The sequence below is a fragment of the Elaeis guineensis genome, chromosome 5, assembly GCF_000442705.2.
Source record: "Elaeis guineensis isolate ETL-2024a chromosome 5, EG11, whole genome shotgun sequence".
Classification (NCBI taxonomy): Eukaryota; Viridiplantae; Streptophyta; class Magnoliopsida; order Arecales; family Arecaceae; genus Elaeis; species Elaeis guineensis.
This window is the reverse complement of record NC_025997.2, coordinates 115,936,245-115,958,581: the sequence shown is the minus strand read 5'-3', so window position 1 is coordinate 115,958,581 and position 22,337 is coordinate 115,936,245. Positions and strand designations below refer to the sequence as shown.

Here is a 22,337-nt window from a genome sequence, read left to right as displayed (position 1 = left end):
CCATAGGAAATCACAATAGAAAAGTAAGCACAACTTAAAATTCAAAGTAAATCTTTCATATTAAATAGAAAATGGGCAAGTGAAGTCATCGATCCAAGAGAATTTTTATTCCTTAATTGTTAGTTTTATGTAGGCAAATTTGGATCCTTTCACAAGTAGGCTATGTAGCATTAGCCCATAATGAGACTTACTAACTCTGACAACAATTTCCATGAATCCCAACTATCTCACTATGTATTCACATTTGGACTTCGTTGTCTCTCACCTGTAGACCTTCATGGAATGCAACTAAAATTGGCCAACTACTACCTAACATTTGACCAGGTTTCCTATATAGTGCTATTCCTGTAGCCTATTGGATCTGGACCCGGTCCGGTCCTTCTGATGGAAGAACCTATGTGGGGTTGGTGCAGATGATATATACTTGGAACCACAAGACTCGCTCCGGTCCACCACCACCAGTCGGATGCTGGAGATGGGATTCTTTTGCGTACGTTAAAACTGGACAAGCGTGGAGGAGTTGTCGATTTTGTTGGGTAGCTCTACTTGTCAGGTTGGAAAGGTTAATGGCTGGGAGTCAATTCAATATTTTTTCTTGGTGAGCAGTTCTACTTGCCAGCCCCATATAAAAGGTTTCTTTGAGCGTCCTACGAGCAAACTCATTGACATAAATCTCTCTCTCTTTCTCTCTCTCTGGCCCCCGTCTTTTGTGCCCATTTTAAGTAACCAACAGGTATACGCACTAAGAGAGAGAGAGAGGGAGAAAGAGAGGGAGGGAGGGAGATCAGAGATTTGCGACAATGGATCATGGTGGATTTCTTTGTAGTATATTTGTTCTGTGGCTTCTCGCATCCAGCTTCAGTTTCAATACTCTTGCAGGTATTCCGTTAACATCTTCTTCTATTATTACAGCACAATTGTATATGATACAACTAGTTGTGAATCCTAGCTCTACTGTTGTTTCTTTCCAAGCTTCATGCGATTACTCTGTACTCTTATTTTATTTATGTTATTACCCTGAAATGCTGAGAAGCTAAACACTGCAGGCAATTGGTATGCAGATAATATGAGGGGTGGTATCCAACTGTTGGAACACTTTGTCAAGAAAAATTAAATAGTAAATGAATAATGCCAGTAGCTGCGCCTGTTTTACACATGATAACTATAGTTACAAGAAGTGGTTTGATAGGTGAGATCTAGTTGAATATAAATTAACACGCCAGTGAAACTCTAATGTGCACTTAATAGGCGCCCAAAAGCATTTTGTGGAGAAAATTAAGCTGGATTTTGGCAGTAGTAGAGCAGGGGAGATGGCAAGATTTGCTATGAAACAATGGATAGGTTCCTAGCAAGACTAAATGGTTATGTGGTATGTTCTTGGCATCATTACTTATTGTAATCTTGTTTGTTTTTTGGATTATTAAAACTTCTCTTCTTCATCCACTGTTAAAAGGGAAAAACAAAGGCATTAATTGATATAATGGACCCCAGTAGTCTATGACATCTGATTCCTTGCTAAAGTCTTAAAATGTGGGCGATATTTGTCGTCGAGAGGCAGAAGGGAAAACAAATTGGGCGTGCGCTAAAACAAAGGCCAAATTTCAAAACTGATGTCAATTCTGGCTTTTGAAAGGATAACAAGTTTGCTTCTTGTCCTCTGACAGGCTGCAAGTGATTGTATAAATGTGTTTTTGGCAACGAGTTGCAGTCATAGGATTAGGTCCTAAACCTAGATTTCCAGCTTCACAATTGTCAAAAAGTAGAACCTCAAGCAGTTTTGTCATTGTTGTTGCTGACCTTGCTGTCCCTCAGATCATCAATGACCTCAGCTCTACCCTCACCTGTAGAGCAATTGCGACCCCCACTAGCAATTTTCCTCAACTAGGACTGAAATATATTGGATATTATCCAACCATATCTATTTGCATATCCAATGAATCTAATTCAGGTTGGACATGAGTGGAATTCTTTGTACCTAATCAAATTTATGGATATAGATACATATTTATAAATATTGCATGAAAAAAAAGAATCATTTACATATTTGGTGACCTCTTAGCTAGTTAGCAGCCACTCAACTACCACGACAACATAAAATATTATACAATCATGGTATACTGTACACATTAAAAGCTTATGTATGTTATAAAATATAGTCATTTAAAACATATTATGATATTTTTATATTTTAATAATTAATTATTTACATAAAGAATTCAGTTCTTTTGTCCTTGATAAGTGTTATATTTTTAAAATCCTTTTATTAGATATTTAAAAATATCAATAGCTGCCACATATTCCTATATTTTTGTATATATATATTTTTTTATAAGTTCTTTAAAAATAGATAATTCATGAGTCTTCCTATTTATGTTGTAGTTAAATAGTAATAATTATATACAACTTATAAAATCTTTAATATATTTTTATAATATGTTTATTTATATAATTTTTAAAATTTTAATATATTTTTAATATAAAATCCATTCAGCTCAATGATCCAAATTCTTCGTCAAATCAGTCTTTGTGAAAATTTAATAACTTCACTTTAGCTATTAACTAGTAATCATGCATTAGATGAGATTGTGACAATGGATTTCATTCCTGTTCCTTGTGATTATGTTATTTATATTAGTTTTCATTATTGAATTTTTCTCAAAATCCAATTCATATATGAATAATAACCATAATATATATGTATATATATCCGAATAGAGAAAATATGGATATAACTAATAGCTAATTTGTATTCATATTCATTTAATGCAAATATAAATATGCTTAATATCCAACTCATATTCATACTTGTATTTTTATTTGCTAAAAAATATGGATATACAAATATCCGACCTATTTTTATCCTATGCTAGATCCATGGTAGCCGGTGCCATTACTAAGACTTGCGATGATTTTTCTTCTTTTAATTCTTTATATATTCTTTTTTTAAAAGAAGATCTCTGCTTTCTATATTGTAATTAGACAATACAAAATTTTAGTCTTCTTCCCATTTTCGTTGTTCTTTTTTAAACTATTAAGTATACTTTTTCTCCATTTGGCTACATAGCCCATGTTACACAACCAAGTGCAATTTTAACTTGTTATAAAAAATAGAAGAAATTTTTTTTAAATGCCAATCATACACAAGCGATTTCAAAAGTTTACTAATTGTATTTATACTAAATTTATACCATTGAACGTAGCATATATTGTTGATCATTTGCTCTATTAACCTAAGTTTATGGGATAAATTGGTTATTTAACATATACTAACGATGAATGCAGAAGCCCAAGGCGTTGGTGTGAACTATGGAATGTTGGGCAATAACCTTCCAACACCAGAAAAGGTGGTCGCCCTCTACACCTCAAGAAATGTCACAAAGCTCCGAATTTTCAACCCTGACGCTAATGCCCTAAAAGCTCTTGAGGGTTCTGGAATTGAAGTCATCCTAGGAACATACAATCAAGACCTCCAAAAGCTCTCTAGTGATCAATCCTATGCCACCAACTGGGTGCAAACCAATGTAATCCCTTATGCAAATTCTGTTAATTTCCGCTACATAAACGCTGGAAATGAAGTCATTCCTGGTGACCTTGCTACCTATGTCCTCCCTGCCATGCAAAACCTTGATACTGCACTGAAGGCTGCCAATATTTCAATTCCAGTTACAACAGCAGTGGCAACAACAGTGCTAGGAACATCATATCCTCCATCTCAAGGTGCATTCTCAGAGTCAGCAAGTTCCTCCATGGCATCAATTGTCTCGTTCTTGGAATCCCAAAAGTATCCACTTCTTGTCAATGCATATCCCTATTTTGCCTATGCCAACAGCCCCAATGAAGTCCGGTTGGATTATGCCCTCTTCACAGCTCAAGGGGTGGTGGTGCAAGATGGCCAATTGGGCTACACCAACCTCTTTGATGCTATAGTGGATGCAACCTACTCGGCATTGGAGAAGGCTGGAGGATCTAATGTTGATATTGTGGTTTCAGAGACTGGTTGGCCATCAGGTGGTGGCGCCGTCGGAGCAACAGTAGACAATGCAAGAACATACAACAATAATATGGTGGCTTATGCACTCAATAACACAGGGACACCTAGGAGGCCAGGGAAGGGGATCGAGACGTACTTATTTGCTATGTTTAATGAGAATCAAAAACCTGCAGGGACTGAACAGTACTTTGGATTATATCGCCCGGATATGACTGAAGTTTACCACGTTGATTTCTCTTCTTAGAATACCTTTAAGTAGATAGATGAGTATTAGAGAATGTTTATGTTTGTATCAGGTCTTCCCTTTAGTCGTAGGTCATGAGAGAATAGAAAGCAGGTTTGTGGATTCATTTATTGCATGCTGATGTTTAATATGAGGACTGGGGAACGAGGAATATTATTATTTGTTTGTTTATATACATACATACATTAGTAGGCTTGGCTTACATTAAACTAAGGTTGGGTTGTCCTTGCTAAGGGCCCACTAAAGTATAGCCCATATATTATTGAAATGGTAAGGCAAATACTGCAGGCAACAGTGTATAAACTCAATTGGATGTATCCTAGCTCTTGCATGATAGCCTAATCATCTTGGGCTTGGACCAAGTACTAACTAAGCAGGTTGCACCCTACACCAACCTACTGCAGATGGATCGGGTCAAGATGAGGGCATGACTTGACTCGAACCCAATCTAATTACTTTTTGGTCATAATTTGGGGCCTAGAACTAATTCACTGGCTTAGTGAGTCAAGTTGGGTGGGGATAAAGCCCAACCTAGACCCAGCCCAATATGCTTGGGCTTGGTTCAGAGACCAAACCTCATCGGATGAGCAATAATTTGGGTCAATGTTGGGGATCGAGCCTCTCCAATGCCACTATTGTTGCATCCTTTGTATACGCCTCTGGACCAAGGCAGGGCATTGAGACTAAGGGAGGAGAAGTGGCTTCCAAAACGCCCTTGAAGAATTCCCCTGAAGTTCATCCTAATTATAGAATAGCCACTGTCTTCAATTCCGAAATACCCTTTGTTGCGGCCAATCGCCTCGTCACCCGATCGCCGGGAAGCATGCACGTGCACCTGCAAAAACGAAAAGTCCACTCTGACCGGAGGCGGCTCCGGTGGGGACCCTCCGACGGTCAAGTCAGAGAGGTGACTGGGCAACAGTGAAATGTAGACAGAGAGCTCGAGCGAGAGAGAGAGGGAGGGAGCGAGCCTGCGTTTTTGGGAGAGACGGAGCGGATCGATCCTTTGCACTGTTGCCTTCCCCGGTTTATATAGTGGAGCACGGTATGGTGCCGTCATTAATGGCGCGGACAAGTGAGGAACTGTCAACTCACTGTAGATTGTCAGGGTCGCCGTGAAAATGTCATGTCGCCGTGTGGCTGTTCAATCACCAGGGTTGACCATGCTCTCGACGGGACAATGCCCCTAGGTAACCGCGCCGCATGTCCGTGTCAGAGCTGACAAGGTCTGGCGGCTGTACGGCGATCGGAGGAGTCGACCGACCCTAGGTCGGTGGCCAGCTGAGTGGCGTAGGGTTCCTCCGTCGGTCGGCGAGCCTTCCGTGAGTCGGCCATCAGACCTCTGGGTTCAGTCGGTCGGGAAAGATGTACCCGACATATCCTCGGTTGGTCGTGAGCCGATAATCAGACGGTAATGGCATCCTCCAGTCGGTCTCTCCGACCGTCAATCGGTCGGTAGGGCTGTCGGTCGGTCGGGCCGCCAGTCGGTCGGTCGGTCGGCCAGTCGATCGGTCGGTCGGCCAGTCGGTCGGTCGGCCAGTCGGTCGGTCGGTCGACCAGTCGGTCGGTCGGTCGGCCAGTCGATCGGTCGGCCGTCAGTCGGTCGGTCGATCGGTGGGTATCCTCCAACACCCTTGAAGATCAAGATTTTTTTTTTTTTTTTTTTTGAGGGTAACAAGAGGAGCTTCATTGAATCACTATGTAGAGGATAATGCGGAGTCTTATAGTTACAGTACATAGCTCATACAAACAGCATAGCCTACGCAATTTACAGCAAAAGGGAGACAACCAAAATGCAAACATATACCCTATGTTTAGGGATAATTTACAGGAGACGAAATCATTCAGCAGGTTGACAATATGATGCTCCATAGGTATGGAATTGAATATAGAAGATGCAGATATAAAGCGACAACCAAAACTGTCAAAATCCAACCCATTTAGCGACCTTTGGGGCCCCATGGGTGTAGGAAAGCAATGAAGTTGGCGACCTAGCTGACAACACTTGGGATAAAGAATACCATCAGCTGAAAATGGAGCATGCGATAAAGCCAAACCATCACACCATGATTCTGAATCTTTACATCCCTGAAAAGGTCATAAAAACCCCTCAAACATAGTCCTCTTTCAACCTTTAGGAAATCTTCTGCCAGCTGCACAGCTTTAAGTAAAATGGGATGAGGTCTATAAAGCTCGGTGAGAAAGATATTGGCTGCCCAAAGATAACCCACATAAACAGGACATAGTTTCCTGATATAAACCATTGCAAGCATGGAGTTACTAGCAGTCTTACGGCCAGGAATCCAATCTCAGGTTGTGCACAAGCTTAAGGTTATTGAATAAAGCGCCCAGATGACCTTGAAGTATGAACAAAGGTTCGATGCAACCTGCCAACTCCTCCATTTGATTAGTAAGAGAAAGAACAGAGTACTTGGATTTGTGTGATGCGATTGTTCTTCGTTTAGGACCTGGAACATGCAGTAGCTCTACAAGTTTTGAAGGGGTTGTCTCCTTTCCTTCGAGTAGACCTGCAACTTATTGTGAGAAGACGAAAAATAGTGGAGAGCAAAAATCAGAGCCCCCTGGAGAATTTCGAAGTTGAAGCAAAGGTAGACTAAGAAGAAACTGATAAGAATCCCAATATAGATCAAACTACAGAATCATGTGTTCTTGTGCGCATAGAGAATTGGGTAGAATGTAAATTCATTGCAAAGCCCCATAGTGATGGTAATAAGACTGAACAACATAATAATGTGTTGTGATTACCATACCCACCATGCACATAACGAGATATAACAGTTGCTGGTGAATAAATCAAAATTGTCCATGTTAAATCGCACAGCTAGGGACTTAAAAGCCCTTCGCAGTACACACACGTGCGCATATATATATATATATATATATATATATGTTTTTTTTTTATTATTATTATTATTATTATAGCCACTGACCTACTGTTGTCCCTAAACTTCCGTGCTTGATGGAGAAGAAGCGAACTCGCTATTGTCCTATTTCCTGATGTTAGCGATGTATAGTGGTTAGAGAGGAAAAGAGCATCGCAGCCGGTCTGAACCCCAAAATGAAATGGCATAGAAAGGCTCGTCTCAATGATATGCTAATGCTTGCGCTCACTAGCAAACTACGTTCGGCTAGGGGGAATGCCCCCCCCCCCTCCAAACGAACAAGCACCTTTCACTTATATATGCAGCCAAAAAGTTAAGATACCTTTATAGACTTATATTGTGTCAAAGGATATCTCATTTTCTGTTACCAACATGGATGTCAGTTTTAGTCCAAAGGGCATACCTGTATCTATGTAAATTGGGTGCATGTGATGCACAGCTGGGAGCATTTGCCTTTTCTAATTTCCAAATGTCCGTCCCCTCTGGGCAACAATAACGAACGTCCCTTGAGAATTTGTGAATGTCCTATATTCGAATCCTTGGTCAAGGATCAAGGAATACTAAGCCAAGGATCCAGGAACCCAAACAATATTTTCTTGCTAGCATTTATGTGTAATGTTTACTATCATTAAAAATGATATCAGAGGGATCCAGCTTATGGTATTTGTAGACGAGAGGATACCACAGTACAAGTTCTTTTGGAGCTAACCACAAACCAATCATGGTGTTTCTAATTGAATTTGATGAGATTTAGAATCTTAACTAGGCACATGAGAACATTGGGGCATCAATGGAGGAAATGTGCATGGATCCATCCCAATTTAATAAAATTATTTTATAAAAGTTGATTAGAGGTGGAGTGAGCAAAGAGATCCAAGACCATTGTTCTTCCTCATGAGTAGTGCAACTCTGGACCTGGTTACAAGCAGGTTGTATTTGCAATTAAGTATTCTAGAGACAAAGGCATTTGGGAGGAGGACTCAGTTGTCATCAACCAAATTAATTATCAACATCTCCTTGCACTCATTAATTATCTTATACGAATTGTTCTTCACTTTTTGGAGATTTTCCTAAGGTAAAAGTTACTCATGTATAGAGAGGCCAATCAAGCAGCTAATTGGCTCTCTAAAATGGCTATATCCTGCAATGAATCACCACTAGAATGGAATACAAAACCAAATTCCTTGATTCCCTCTGTGTATAAATGCTACACCGGAACCCTCTCGGACCCCCCCCCCTCGGTCGATGGACAGGGGCTGTATCTCTAGCACGAAAGACTATTCACCTATCTTCATAGCAATCCACCATTGGATCACCCAGTGGGTGATTTGAGATCTATGCACATGTAGGACTTTGAGAGCTGTGCAGCGGATGATCCAATGATGGATTTGCATGAGCGAAGGTGAAGCAAAAGGAAGTCCTCTTTGCCACTCAATGTCCTCTCTCTTATTTTCCTTTGATTTCTCATAAAAATTTTTGCACTAAGTTTAGATATGTTACCAAATTTTTCCTATCTTTATCCTCTGAACCATCCTTCTCCTCCTACATCAGCTATAGTTTCCAATTTGAGAAAAATCCGGTGAAGCGATAATATGCAAAATTGATGTGAAAGTTGAGATCTACTTTTTGAAAAATTTTTTTTACAAATTATTTCTATTAAATATATCTATTTTAGATAAAAGAGTTTTAGAACTAGAAAGAAAAATCCGACCGAAATTATATAAAGATAAATTTTAAAATTATAAATAGAGGATGTATACCTTAGTTTTAGATAAATATAAAAAAGGGCACGTAAGCTTTACTTTTACAATTCCTCTCTTCTTCTAATTTTCTTTTGCGAGATTAGAGTTTATGAGTTGAAAAAAATCTTCCTTCTTCTAGATCAGATCATTACTTATCTGTGTGAAAATAAAATTTTCTTTCTAGTAGATACACCTAAAGAAACAATCATTAATATTAATGCTTTCATAATATTTAATTATTCTACATTTAAATAAAGATAAAAAATCTTACTAAGCATTATATTAGTGGCAAGAAACAAAATCGCTTTCAATTTCCTTATAATTAATGATGATGCTTAATATATTACCACAAATACTCATATTATTTATGACATTAGAATTTTGCTGCCACTAATAACTGTAATATCGGTGATGATGCTATAAACGTCGTAGATATTTGCGACGAAACTATAAACATCGTAGATAATTAAAATATTTACGATGGAAAAAAAGTTTTTCGTCACAAAAAATTACAATTTACGACGAAAAATTTTTCGTCGCCAATAGTTGAAAAATAAAAAAATTTAAAAATTCAAAATGTAAGGTATTTGCGACTTAAAAAAAAATTATTGCAAATAAGCTATTATTTATGATAAATTATTTTTATCATAAATAATTAAAAAAAAATAAAAATTTAAAAATTACAGAATATTTATGATAAAAAGTTTTCGTCGCTAATATTTATATATTGACGACAGAAAGATACATTCTATCGTAAATAAATTTATTTTAAAAATTTAAAAATAAAAGATAATTGGTGATGGAATATATTCATCATAAATAATCAACTATTTACGATGATAAATCGAATTACCATTGCAAAACTGTTGGTTATTTACGATGTATATTTTTCATCATTAATATTTAAAAAATAAAAAAGCTTAAAATTTCAAAAATTAGACTATTAGCGATGGAAAAGCAATTTTTCATCGCTAAAAATCTTTTTAACGACGAAAATTTTCATCGCTAATAGTTTAAAAATTTTAAAAATTTAATAGCATACTCTTCTAATCGATGCCATGACATTATCAGATTGCATATATATGTAAAAAGCAAAAATATTAGATATTGTTCTTCTTTGTCAGACTTAAGTTAGTAAATTATTGTTATACTAACATCAACATCATAAAAGACCCATATGATTTATCAGAGTAGAGAAGATCATACTGGGCTCCATATTAGTTTGGAACGACAACCATAGTTTCTGAGGTACCACTAATAAAACCAATAATGATAAGTATATATAAACTCTTATTGTTAATCAATTTTAGTACATTTGCTTAGCATCTCTTCACCCAAGGAAGGCCCATAATTTAAACCTTGATGGTGACATCGTTATTGTACTATTTGCACCAATAACTTAAATTTATAATAATGACAATAATCAATTAAAAATAAAATATTATTAATCATCTAAAAATCTAATGGCTATTGAAAATTAAGATTATAGAGCTTCGAATAAAAATTATGAGTAATAAATCATATTTTCAACCCCAAATTAATATTATATCTATTTATTTATTTATTTGAGATAGAGTGGTCATACTCTATGATCAAACTTAGAACTTCAGCACCAAGAGGAAGTGCTTCCTGGAGAGCACCATTTATGTATCATAATTTATAATTAGTCGGTCTTAGTTATCGAAAAATAAATTCTTTAAGAATATACTTTTGAGCTACTGAGATTGAGAAGAGGACAACGCGAGCTAGGCAGCCTGCTTTCATCAACCAAGTATGTAATTAAGAGGCACATTATTTGTTGCACTCCAGGCCCATTTCAAGTCGGCCTCACCATTCTCCTTTCAAAAAGACTTTTAAATTAAAACTTTATTTCTTTATTTTTAAAAAAATTTTGAAAATTTTGAAAATTTTGAAACCAACTTAGAACTTTATTTCTTTGGTCTAGGTGGATATTAATAATTTACGTTAATTTTTTTTAAAAATAAAAAATTTAACATAAATTTTTTACAAAAATGAGAAATAATTTTTAATAATTATTAGCGATGAAAAATAATTTTCATCGCTAATAAGTATTTAACAAAGAAAATTATCATTGTAAATAACTTTTTTATCGAAAAATTTTTGGCGAAAACTATTAGCGACGGTAATTTCTATCGTTAAAAATTATTAGCGACAAAAATTATTTTCATCGTAAATAATATTTTTGAAAAAAATAATATTTTTTAGTGAAAATTTTTTTTGATGGGAACTATTAGCGACGAAAAATTTTTCATCGCTCATAATTTTATTAGTGATGAAAAAGCTTTGTTTCGTGGTAAATTTTTTTTTGTTTAAATTATTAGCGATGAATATTTTTTATTAGTGATGAAAAATTTTGTCGCTAATACCACACGTCCCTTCATGTCCCATCTGAAACTCATTTTCTTCCGAGTTGCCCCCTCACTCCGGCTCTGCAGCTTCTCTCGTGCTCCCCCCCTGCATCCGCATTTCTCCCTCTCATCGGCCGCTATCGTTGTTTGGTCCGCCGTCACCGTCGCCATCCCCATAGCCGTTGCCCTCGCCATTCGTTCTTGGGCCATCGTCGAGGTGAGTTTGGTTTTTTTTTGGGAGGGGGGTTCGGGTTGGGGATAGGGACGGGGACGGTGGGCCGAGGATGGCGGGCCGGGGCCTGGGACAGGGATGGCGGGTCGGGGCCTACAGGGTTGGGCCAGGTTCGGGTCTAGGCCTGTCATTTTTCAGTCGGGCTAGGTCGGGCTAGGTTGGTGCGGGTCGGGCCCGGGTCAGGTGGGGTCCGGGCCAGGCTGGGGTGGGTCGGGCTGGGATGGGGCGGGTAGGAAACTTGGATGTCCCGTATTCAGGCTTTTTGGAAAAGTAATAATATTATTATTGTTAATAGTTAATATTTCATTTCATTATGTGGTATTCAGTAGTTATCTGTTTATTGTTCTCCGGATATATGGTGGATAGGGTGCATAGGTATCATATCCATATCGTATATTTGGAGAACTATTGAGAGATGCTGCCGAAATTTTCATAAAAATGAGCCGTATATATTAGCAACTCAAGCAAAACAAATAATATATTCAAAGGATCTAAAGTATCGAGGTAATTGGTATGTTATACAAAAAATAACATCTGGAAGCGTATATGACATACCAATTCAATTAGAGATGGATGAAAATTCAGATTTACATGAAGAGGAAGCTTTTCAGGAAGAAGAACAAACATTAGTCGAGTTTTTGATTGATGAAGAACTTGTAACGGCACCTTTGAATAGGATTGATCTCCCATCCAACAAAATTAAAGCTGATTTTGTATTTAATCTTGATGAGTCAGAAGGCGACGATTAGTTCATAAATGACGATGAGATAGAAGACGACACATATATCGATTACTGTAATTCGGACAAGGATCTACACATCGAGGAAGATACGAATATTGATGAGTAGATTTATATTCTTCGTTTAATTTTTTCTTCGAATAATGGTATGCGATATAATTGTATTCATTAGAATATTATTTGATTTTTATTATTATTATTCAATATTATATTTATTTATATCTCAATTCCTACAGATATGACACCAGGAGACAGATGATGACGTTCGCGTTCATAGTTACCCGCAGATACCCTCGGAGATTTAGGCGCTTTCACCGATCTCCGTTGCCGCACCAGCTCTACTATCAGAGGGTCCTGCACTGGCAGGTCCCAGTGAGCCAGATCTTAATGAGGCAAGTCCTAGTGAACTGGATCCCAGTGAGGTGGGTCCCAGTGGTATTAATTATTACACTTTATATATAATAAAATTTGATTCTTTTATTTGGATCATACTAATGATTTATTTATTGTTATTTTAGGTCAGTCTTCATCGATGGTGAGGCAAGGGCGAGGTCCATCGAAGAACCTCGCTCTGGAGCGTTGGAGACGCAAGCACCCAAGACAGTATCTCCGGATCGAGATACCGATCGGCTACACCAGACCCATTAGAGGATGGTGTGAGCCATGGCAGACAGAGCTGGGCATTATATGCTGCAGTTATGCCCCCGTGATGCTCTTCGATTGGTGTTACATTCTACTAGCTCAGAGAGAGATTTTCTACACTCACTTATAGATAAAATAAATTATATTATGAATATTTAATTTGTATAGTATTCTTCTAATATTTGTTATTGGCAGGGTGTATTCGACATTGCTGATTTTGAGAAGGATCGTGTGAGGCGAGCCATCGACACTTAGTTATCATTGCATTTCAAGGATTATCGCCATCATATGCATCAGCATTGGTACTGGGTGGTGCAGGATCATGGGGAGGAGGCAGCGCGGCAGCAGCCCTATGACAACATCACTATGGACGATTAGACTGCCATATGCCGGCAGTACGAGGATCCGACATATCAAGATATACATTTAAACCTTTTTTTTTACAGTTTAATGACTGAATCATTTATTCTTAAATTAAATTTATTATCTACTAATTTGACTAGTAATTTTACAGAGATGATGTACCCAAAATACGATGAATCGGGCGAGACAGATCGTGCCGCATTGTAGGGGTTCGAGATCGTTTGCTCGTCATATGGAGCACATGGTAGGTAATTTTTAATTTTTAATTAGCATATAATTCTCTAGTTATTTAAATTTTTTTAATTAATTCTCAAATTGTAGAGAGATGCTGAGAGTGGCGAGCTTTCTGGTAGGATCGATGTCTATCAGTGGACCCACCAGCGATGGTCGGAAGAGTGGACGACGGGGAGCTAGGAGCTCTTTGTAAATTTTTTCAATTATTTTTTTATTTATAATTTAATTTTTATTAAAAAATTAAAATAACTCTAATTTTAGTTTTTAGGATCATATGACAGACATGAAATCCTAGCCTATCTCTGAGGGCTCGATCGCACCCACAGATGATGAGATCTGGATCAGGTGCTCGGTACGAGACTCTGTTATATTAGGGATCTAGGGTATGGGATCACTGCTCCCTCATTCTCACGTTCATCTAGGACTGACATCTATTTTGCGTGTAAGACTCGGCTGACGGAGTGCAGAGGCAGGCTATCGAAGATTTACAGCAAGCTATCGTGGATCGACAGCAGGCTGAGTATCGAGCTCAGGAGTTGGCTGCATGCATCGACGAGTATCAGCAGCTCCAGATTCAGATGATGGAGCGAATGGCGTAGATGGAGCAGACGATATAGCTAATAAGGCAGCAGCAGACCGGTCTGAGCTCCATCGGACGCTCTCCATCCCCAGCTCGTTCTCCAAATATCGATATTTGATAGCTTATTGATGTACTTTTTTTTATTTCAATTTTTTTATAATTTTAATTTAATATAATAAAATAATAAAATTTATTTATCAATTTATGGTGTAAATTTTTTATTTTTATTTTTTAATTTATAAAAATATTATACATATAAATTAAAAATATATATTCATAAATTTTTTTAAAAAATATGACTAAATTATTAGTGATAAAATTTTTCACGATGAAAGATTCATTATAAAAAATATTTTACTAACATAATTTAATTTTTTAATAAATATATAATTAACAGCGATGAAAAATTTTTCATCGTAAATAATTATTAGTGTCGTAAATGTTCATTGTAAATTAAATTATTTATGATGTAATTTTTCATCACTAATATTATTCAATTTTATTTTTAAAATTTTTTTTAATTAAATTAATAGCGATGAAACTTTTTTGTTGTAAAAAATATTTTTTTGTGATGTAAATTTTTAGTCGCTAAAACTTTGGAATTAATAGTGATGAAAATATTTTTATCGTTATTAATTTTTTATTTATTAGTGACGGTATAATTTATCGCAAATACCTTTTTTTACGATTATATTTTTTCATCTTTTATTTTTAATGATGAAAAATATTCGTCGCAAATATCTTTTATTAGCGATGAAATTTTTTTTATATGATAAAATATTATCAACGATGGAATTATTGACGATGAAAAATTAGCAATGAAATTTTCATCGCTAATATCTATTAGCGACGAAAATCTGTTATTAGCGACGAAAACCTTTCGTCGCTAATAACATGTTTTGTTATAGTGTAATTACCATCACTACTATGATAACTATTAGTGACAATAAATTAAACCATCATTGAAAAGCAGTACTATTAGTAGCGTCCTCTTTTATTCATTACTAAAAGTAATTTGGGCACTAAATTTTTTTATCTACTAATAAGAATGAGGTATTAGTGGCAGCCTTTTTTGTGACTATATCTGTAGTCACCACAGATACTAGATATTTTATAGTGAGAAAAATTGCCACCATAAAAAAAATAATATTAGTAACAAATTTCAATAGTCATCATAAAAAGCACAGCATTAGTGACAAGTTTAGGTAGCTGCCACGAAAAAGTTGCCACTAAAAGGATGAATTTTTGTAGTGGCAATACATAATCCAATAATGGATTCAAGTGAAGAAAGATGAAGCAAAAGAATGTTCTATTTGCTACTCGATGTCCTCTCTCTTATTTTCCTTTCATTGCCAGCAAGCATTGTACACTAAGTTTAGATGTGTTACCAAACTTTTCCTATCCTTATCCTCCGAGCCATCCTCCATTTTCTCCCACACTGGCAGCCTTCCATCCTTGCCTTCCACCTTCATCCTCTAGTTCAAGCTTGGCTACATTATATTTAAATCCACTGTCCTCATTCAACTCGATAAAGAATAACGCCAGCAAAATGAGATCCCAAAAGATGAGAAGCTGAATCTTGAAGCATCCAATCAAACAAGATGTTATTCTAGTCTCCGAAGAGACGAAGTAAAAATTCTAATTTTATTCCAAATTCTATAAAATTTAGAAAGCAACTTCTAGTGGCACAAAAAAGACCACTCAATAAATGTTTCGGGCCTCTGTATGTCAATAGAATCGGCTAAAAAGAACTTGTTTAAGAAGATCCTCTTATTGCATTCTTTCCAGCAATTTCAAATGATTGCAATCAAGAGTAGAAGGATGATTGGCTAAGCTGCTATTGAAAAAATGTTCTTTCTCCACCTCATACAAAGATCAGTGAAAGAAGTTTGAGAATGTAAAATTCAAGATAAAAACAAATATTCATCCAAATATTGGAGAAGCACTGAAATGAAAAAAAGATATGATCAATATTTTTCATCCCATAACCACAAAGGGTACTGCCTCCCAAATGCTTACCAATTTTTTTCTGAAGCAACTATCTAATATATAGTTTTTGCTTCCAACAGTGCCACAATAAATATCTAACTTTGAGTAGGATAGGAAGAGCCCACACAGATTTAGCAAACTTGCATTTCACCCCTCTTGAATTGATGGAGTGGTAATAAGACATAGGAGAGAAGGAACCTTTTCCACCTAGTTCCCAAGTGACATGATGGTAATCCTAATTTAGATTGACAAAAGTAAGGATGTAAAGGAGACAATCAAATTCCATTTGGATCTACAACGAAGAGAGCTTGGACCTTTTGAGTCTCCAACTCAAAGATCTAAATTTACAAAAATCAACAATCACTCCATTATTTTTCCTACTGATGACGAATAGATTTGGGATATAGTCTATAGAGGAGCATCAAAAAACCTAAATGTCCTTCCAAAAAAGAATATCCTTCCCATTATCGAAGTAAAATCTTGATCGGTTCCAAACTACAAGCAGAGCATTAATGATATCCTTTCAAATACTAGAACATTTCCTTCTTGATTTTCAAGACATTGATATTTTCACCTTTTTATGATATGCAAAGTGCACTTGTCTTCTCCAAACCTAGACCTTGATTTAGATATCTCCATCCCCATGTGGTAAGAAGGGATTGATCGACCTGATTGATGTCCAATCCCCCTAATCCTCTCTGATATTTTTAAAGATACATAGTGTTCCAAATAACTTTACAAGATACTTCATTAACCATCTTATCTGCATTCTATAAAAAGGATCTCCTAAACTTATCAATTTTTCTCACAACCTATATAGGCAATTTGAATAAAGACATGTAATAGAGAGAGAGGGCTGTAAGAACATAATTAACAAGAATTAGTTTTCCTCCAAAAAATAGATATTTTTTCTTTTCAAGCTGCTAATTTCTATTTAAATTTTTGAAGAAGCAATAGTCAATCATTCCTCAAAAGCTTTTTACCACAAGGTGGTAACCCCAAATATTTTAGAGGCAAAGAAGAGAGAGTAGTTGAGCCACCTAGCATAAGCCTCAACATTATCATCAATGTGGCTAATAGGGGAGATGAAACTCTTGTACTAATTAGTTGAAAGATCCGATGCCAGCTTAAAACTATGGAGAATAATTTTAAATACTATCATGAATTCCTTTCTACCTTTAGCAAAAATAAGCATGTCATTTGCATATTGAAGTATCTTGGTGCCACCACAAATCCATGGGCTACCTAACCCCTCAAAGATTTATCTGAAGCTATATGATTTAGAAGGCAGCATAGGGGATCCACCATAATAATGAACAAAAAAGATGACAGTGGATCTCTCTGTCTAAGCCTATGCCAACACAAAATCCAACTCCCCAATTCTCCATTGATATTCACAGCAACTTTATTAGACATCAGAATATTTTTAATTCAATCAATCATTATCATGCCTCGAATTTAGTATCCGGATTGGGCACATGATGGCTGCACACTCCTTAGGATAAGGTCCTAAATAAGATGCAAGACCTACCTTCACATTTAAAATATTATTTTAAATCATACTTTTTATTGATTCAAATAAATTATAGTCAACAATATCTCATCATAATCAAGATCAATATTTTTTAAAAAAATAAATTAAGTAAAGATCCTCTAAGATTCTATGCTCCTCACTGCTCAATTTCAAGCCTCATAGAATCTTCTAAATCTGAAAAAAAAGAAAAAGAGGATAAACTTTATGGATTCAGTAGGTTGCCAATATCTCTGAGGGATCAAACATAACTAATTTTTAAAAATATAACAATATAACAATAATATATAATAAGATAATTTTTTTTTCAAAATATACCATACATATTAATAAATATCCAAAAATCTTCTCTCAATCTTTGGTGACTATAGCTACGATCAGTCCTGTAACAAATTTGAGAGAGACTAGTCCCTAAATAATAAATATGTATGCATCACTGTGTGCTAACGATCAACTCCGACTGACTAGACTCAAAAAAACTAGCTCTGATTCATACGCCATGATTAATCCCATGATAAGGCAAAAAGACTAGTTTTGAAATATATATGTGATGTATTAGCATGTGCTAGTGATCAGTCTCAACTAGCTAGGTTTGAAAGAACTAGCTCTATCAGCGATCAGCTCTGACTGGCTAGGCACAGAAGAAATATATTTCTGATGTGTAGCCAATATCAGTCCCTTTGGCTAGATCCAGATCATAGTCAAACTAGAGAGTTTTTCTCGTAATTTTATTATAACTAATTTCTCATAAATAATCATACTTAATTTCATAATAATATCAACTCAAATTTTTACATCTATCAAACAGCAACAAAATAATTTTTATTCAAAAATTCATGCAAAGATGAACATGTATAATTTTTTTTCAAAAAATCATGCAATATTAAAATAAAAAAATTATCTTCTTTCAAATTTTATAATTAGGCAAGGTGATACTATACTTGATCCAATTTTGTAAAATATTTTTCATAAATAAATACATAATTTCATATTTTAATAATTTTTAAATATTTATATATAAAAATCTAATTTTGAAATAAATAAATATATATAAAAATAAATTCAGAGATAAAAAAAATTTACAGTTAATAAAATCTAAAAGTTACGATTTTCAACATATGGTCTTATCCTCAGATTCGATACTCTTCAGCAATGAAGGCTCTGATTAAATAAATTATCAGAGCCATTAATCTTTAGTTAAGAAGAAATTAGATGAAAGAAGAAAGAGAATCTCAATCTAGCCTCGGTCTAGATCAAAATTGGGTTGATCCATGGGTCAGATTGACACGGATTGATTTGACCTAAACTCAATTGGTTCTAATCAATAGGTTAGGTTTGCAAATAAATTGTCCCTTTCTCTCTCTCTTCCTCTCTCTTTCTTTTTTTTTTCCATTTCTCTTTCTTTCTTCCTTAGCCGAACCCACGGCTTCTTGGGGTGTCATGAGGGACAACTGGAGGGTGGAGGGTGTTGGCTGTGATGCGGCCAGAATGGCTAATGGGCTGGCACAGTGATGTCGAGGGGTGACGGTCCAACCGACATGATAGGAGATCAAAAAGAAAAAAGGGGCACTGCCCAACCTACTATGGTGATGATACCTAGGGCTGGAAAGGAAGAAGAGGAAGGAAAGCTTACTAGTGATGGTGGCGTCAGTGATGACAACAGCCGGCAGGGTAGATTCTGGTAGTATCTCACTCGAAGACTCTTGGAGCAGGGGTTAACGGTTTAGGAAAGAAAAAAAATAGGATTTTAGAGAGAGGTGGGAGGTGGCACCGCATTGGCAAGATAGTATAATGGCCACCGGAGATGGGGGAAGGAGGAGAGAGGCGATGGAGGATTTGGCGATGGAAATCGATCGAGAGGTAGAGAGTTTATATGGAAAAAAGATAGGAAGAGATAGGTTTAATTTTTTCTTGAATCTCACCGGCGTGATCAATCCAAACTCTTCTTTATCGGTGCACAAATCATGTCGGAACACTCATGGTTCTTATCCTCTCCCACAGTCATGAATTAACAGGGAACATAGTTTCCTGTTTCAATCGAAGTCATCTTCTTCCCCGCGCCCCCCCCCTGCATATTTTTTTTTTATTTTCAGTTCTAGTGAAGTCGGCAAGGGTTGCCGACTTCAAGTTGAGCTGGGTCTAACAAGATAAGTTCTCACATTCTCTCCTCTTAAAAAAAATTTCATCCTTAAAATTTGAGAAATCTAGGTCTTCTAAAGTGAAAATGCTTAGCCCAAAACTCTCATGTACCACTTTGCCCATGCTTGGCATTTTTTTCAAACTGGATACATGATCATATTATTATAATACTTGCAAGCAAATCCGACCTTTCGGATCAACCACAATGCTCATGTAGATTTTCATACCAAAGTATAGACTCTTCTTAAGAATACTTCACTACCTCCATATCAATTTCGGATATCAAAGTAAAGACCCCATATCTCCTCAATCGAAATCAATGTGATTACCAGATCAAAAATTTTTAATCATAGTTAGAATTAAGATATGGACTAATAAGATTAGTACTAATTAAGCAACCAAGACTCTGAGATTGAGATCATCATCTTGATATGAATGTATGTTCATTTATGATTAAGTTGGGATCAATTGAATGCAAAAATCTTACAGCAAGATCGATTATTAAAATCAATTGTGCTTGGAATAGATCTTGAAATGAATTTGACACAAATACTATAATAAAATTTTCATTCCTAAAAAGGTAATGACCAATCTTGACTAAAATCGAATAATCCAATTGCTGTTAAGGTGATCATGATTATGTAGAAATGTCTTCAGGCAACAATAGTTCGTTATGGTTATAGAAATGATCTCAAAATTGAATCATAGAAATTAAATATAAGAAGGTAAAATATCGATATCATGATTTCTATGTTTGAGTTGAGATTATAAGGAGGAACAAATCACATTAGATTTATTCAAATACTTCATAAATAGACCCAATTCAATTAGTAATCAACTAATCCTATATATAAGGTGGTCAAAACCTTCCTTAGCATAATCAATATAGCCATTCCATGACTAGTCTAAGAATCTATAGTACCAACATTTCCTTTATGAATAATTTTTTTTTTGGAGAATCATATCTTCTATCATAATATATTTCAAACCACAATCAATACTTTTGATAAATTTTAAATGACCAAACCACCATATTTCCACTGTGCAACTTTGATTAACATTCTCCAAAATTTTTTAATGATTCTAGGTTTAAAATTCTATAAAGTCCAAGCAAAGATTTTATTGTCAAGTATATTAAATCATAATTATATCTCGAGATAATTATTATATTCATACCATTGTTTAATCAAGATATTAACTTCTAAATCTTGATTTAAGTCAAGCGAACTCTGGTTGACCTTGACAATTCAATTAGATGATTTAAAATCAATCTCTCTCTTTTAAGAACAATCAACTCCTAACTCATCCATCATAATCTGTAACTTGCTAGAGCATCATAATTAGCAAAGTGAATCAACTTTAAAAGATCCACTCATAACATCAAATATAAGAAATTATTCTTAATAACTATTTATAAAATGTCCTTCCATTACTTAGTCAAATCTTGCCATGACTATTTGATTACCAACTTTATATTATTTTTATCAACAAAACAATTATAGTCCTCTAACTTAAGATGACTTTCAATAGATTCAAGATTTCTATCATATCATATTAAATTATCAAAATAAATTCAATGCTAATGTAACATAATACAATTAATTTATATTACTCAAAATATATACTTTCTCCTATATTATTTATGTAACCTTGATGACTTCCTCAAAATTTAATCTGTGTCAGTCTTCTATGTTTTAATCTTAAGGATCATAATTTATATCCATAAAGAAATTTAGATATTGTGTAATAATTCAATCAGCTTTAAACATCCATAATTATTTTATGATAATCAATCAAGATCCTAATTCTATTCCACTCTCACTAATCTAAGTCTTATCATCTTTAACATAAGCTTTGATACCACTCTATTACGTCTTGAATTCAGTATCCAGATTGGACATGTGATGGCTGCACACTCCTTAAGATAAGGTCTTAAAGAATATACAAAGCTAACCTTCACATTCAAAAATATTATCTTAAATCATACTTTTAATTGATTCAAATAAACTATAGTTCATCAATATCTCATCATAATCAAGATCAATATTTTTTTCAAAATAAATTAAGCAAATATTCTCTATGATTTTATACTCTTCATTACTCGATTTCAAGCCCCATAGAATCTTCTAGATCTAAAAAAAAAAAGGAGGGTGAGCTTTACAAACTCAGTAAATTATCAATATCTCTGAGGGATCGAGCATAACTAGTTTTCAAAAATATAACAATATAACAGTAATATGTAATAAGATAATTTTCTTCTAAAATATGCCATGCATATTAATAAATATCCAAAAATCTTTTCTCAATTTTTGGTGACTACGGCCACGTTCAGTCCTATGACAAGGCCCAAGAGAAACTAGCCCCTAAACAATAAATACGTGATGCATCACCGTATGCCAACAATCAGTCCCAATTGGTTAGATCCGAAAGAAATTAGATCTGATTCAAACAGCTACAATTAACCCCGTGACAAGATAAAAAGACTACTTCTGAAATATACATGCGATGCATCAGCATATGTCAGTAATTTGCCCCAACTGGCTAAGCCTAAAAGAATTAGCTCAACCAGCGATCAACCCCGACTAACTAGGTCTGGAAGAAATATGCTTCTAATATGTGGCCAATGATCAGTCCCGTTG

The 22,337-nt window shown here is 35.3% G+C and overlaps 1 protein-coding gene across 1 annotated transcript; it reads left to right on the top strand.

The window, feature by feature from the left end:
• The first annotated feature begins 505 nt into the window (after positions 1–505).
• Positions 506–4,466, top strand: LOC105045604 (putative glucan endo-1,3-beta-glucosidase GVI). The gene is made up of 2 exons (XM_010923954.4): positions 506–879; positions 3,283–4,466. The coding sequence occupies exons 1-2, from the start codon at positions 801–803 to the stop codon at positions 4,233–4,235; spliced, it is 1,032 nt and encodes a 343-aa protein (XP_010922256.1). The 5' UTR covers positions 506–800; the 3' UTR covers positions 4,236–4,466.
• Positions 4,467–22,337: the final 17,871 nt, after the last annotated feature.

Coding starts and splice junctions, on each gene's coding strand:
- LOC105045604 (XM_010923954.4), top strand. CDS start 801: ATGGATCATGGTGGATTTCTTTGTAGTATATTTGTTCTGTGGCTTCTC. Junction 880..3,282: donor CAGTTTCAATACTCTTGCAG/GTATTCCGTTAA, acceptor CGATGAATGCAG/AAGCCCAAGGCGTTGGTGTG.